General features: G+C 48.6%; 1 protein-coding gene across 1 annotated transcript; it reads left to right on the top strand.

Moving 5' to 3' along the window:
• The first annotated feature begins 7 nt into the window (after positions 1 to 7).
• On the top strand, positions 8 to 417 carry LOC112495151. Its single transcript, XM_025090366.1, has 2 exons — positions 8 to 120; positions 188 to 417. The coding sequence occupies exons 1-2, from the start codon at positions 21 to 23 to the stop codon at positions 415 to 417; spliced, it is 330 nt and encodes a 109-aa protein (XP_024946134.1). The 5' UTR covers positions 8 to 20.
• Positions 418 to 428: the final 11 nt, after the last annotated feature.

Here is a 428-nt window from a genome sequence, read left to right as displayed (position 1 = left end):
TTTTTTTTACAGATGAAATCATGTCGATAGCATCGGCCGCTAGCGATCGCAGTGTCTACGGCGATGATGATGATGATGACCGCTCCACCATGTCCAGCGCTTCTAACGAGCGCTATCAATGTAATAATTATAAATTAACAGACACCGTTGAAAACTCATCTGTGTGAAAATAAAAAGTAAAAAAAAGTTGTAGAGCCGTTGGAGGTTGCTGGCTACGATAACCATATTGCATCGGACAACGCACGATCTCCGCAGGAGCACGACGACGCTGAAGAACCGATGCTATGGGTTCGTAGGAACGGCGTGTATGAGGTAGCGGATACCGACGAAGCGGCCGATGCATTGGCGGGGCGCGATGGGGCCCCGAGCGCAGCGGCTACCCTCGAGGAAGGTAACGTAGAAAGAGATATTCTTTAACATTTAAAGTC

This window comes from Cephus cinctus, unplaced genomic scaffold (assembly GCF_000341935.2).
Source record: "Cephus cinctus unplaced genomic scaffold, Ccin1 Ccin1_scaffold1352, whole genome shotgun sequence".
NCBI lineage: Eukaryota > Metazoa > Arthropoda > Insecta > Hymenoptera > Cephidae > Cephus > Cephus cinctus.
The sequence above is the reverse complement of the archived record's forward strand: the minus strand, read 5'-3'. Positions and strand labels throughout refer to the sequence as shown.

Bases quoted from the DNA above. Each gene is read 5' to 3' on its own strand.
- LOC112495151 (XM_025090366.1), top strand. From the start codon at position 21: ATGTCGATAGCATCGGCCGCTAGCGATCGCAGTGTCTACGGCGATGAT. The intron at 121-187 runs GTAATAATTATA...AGTAAAAAAAAG, and splicing joins TTCTAACGAGCGCTATCAAT to TTGTAGAGCCGTTGGAGGTT.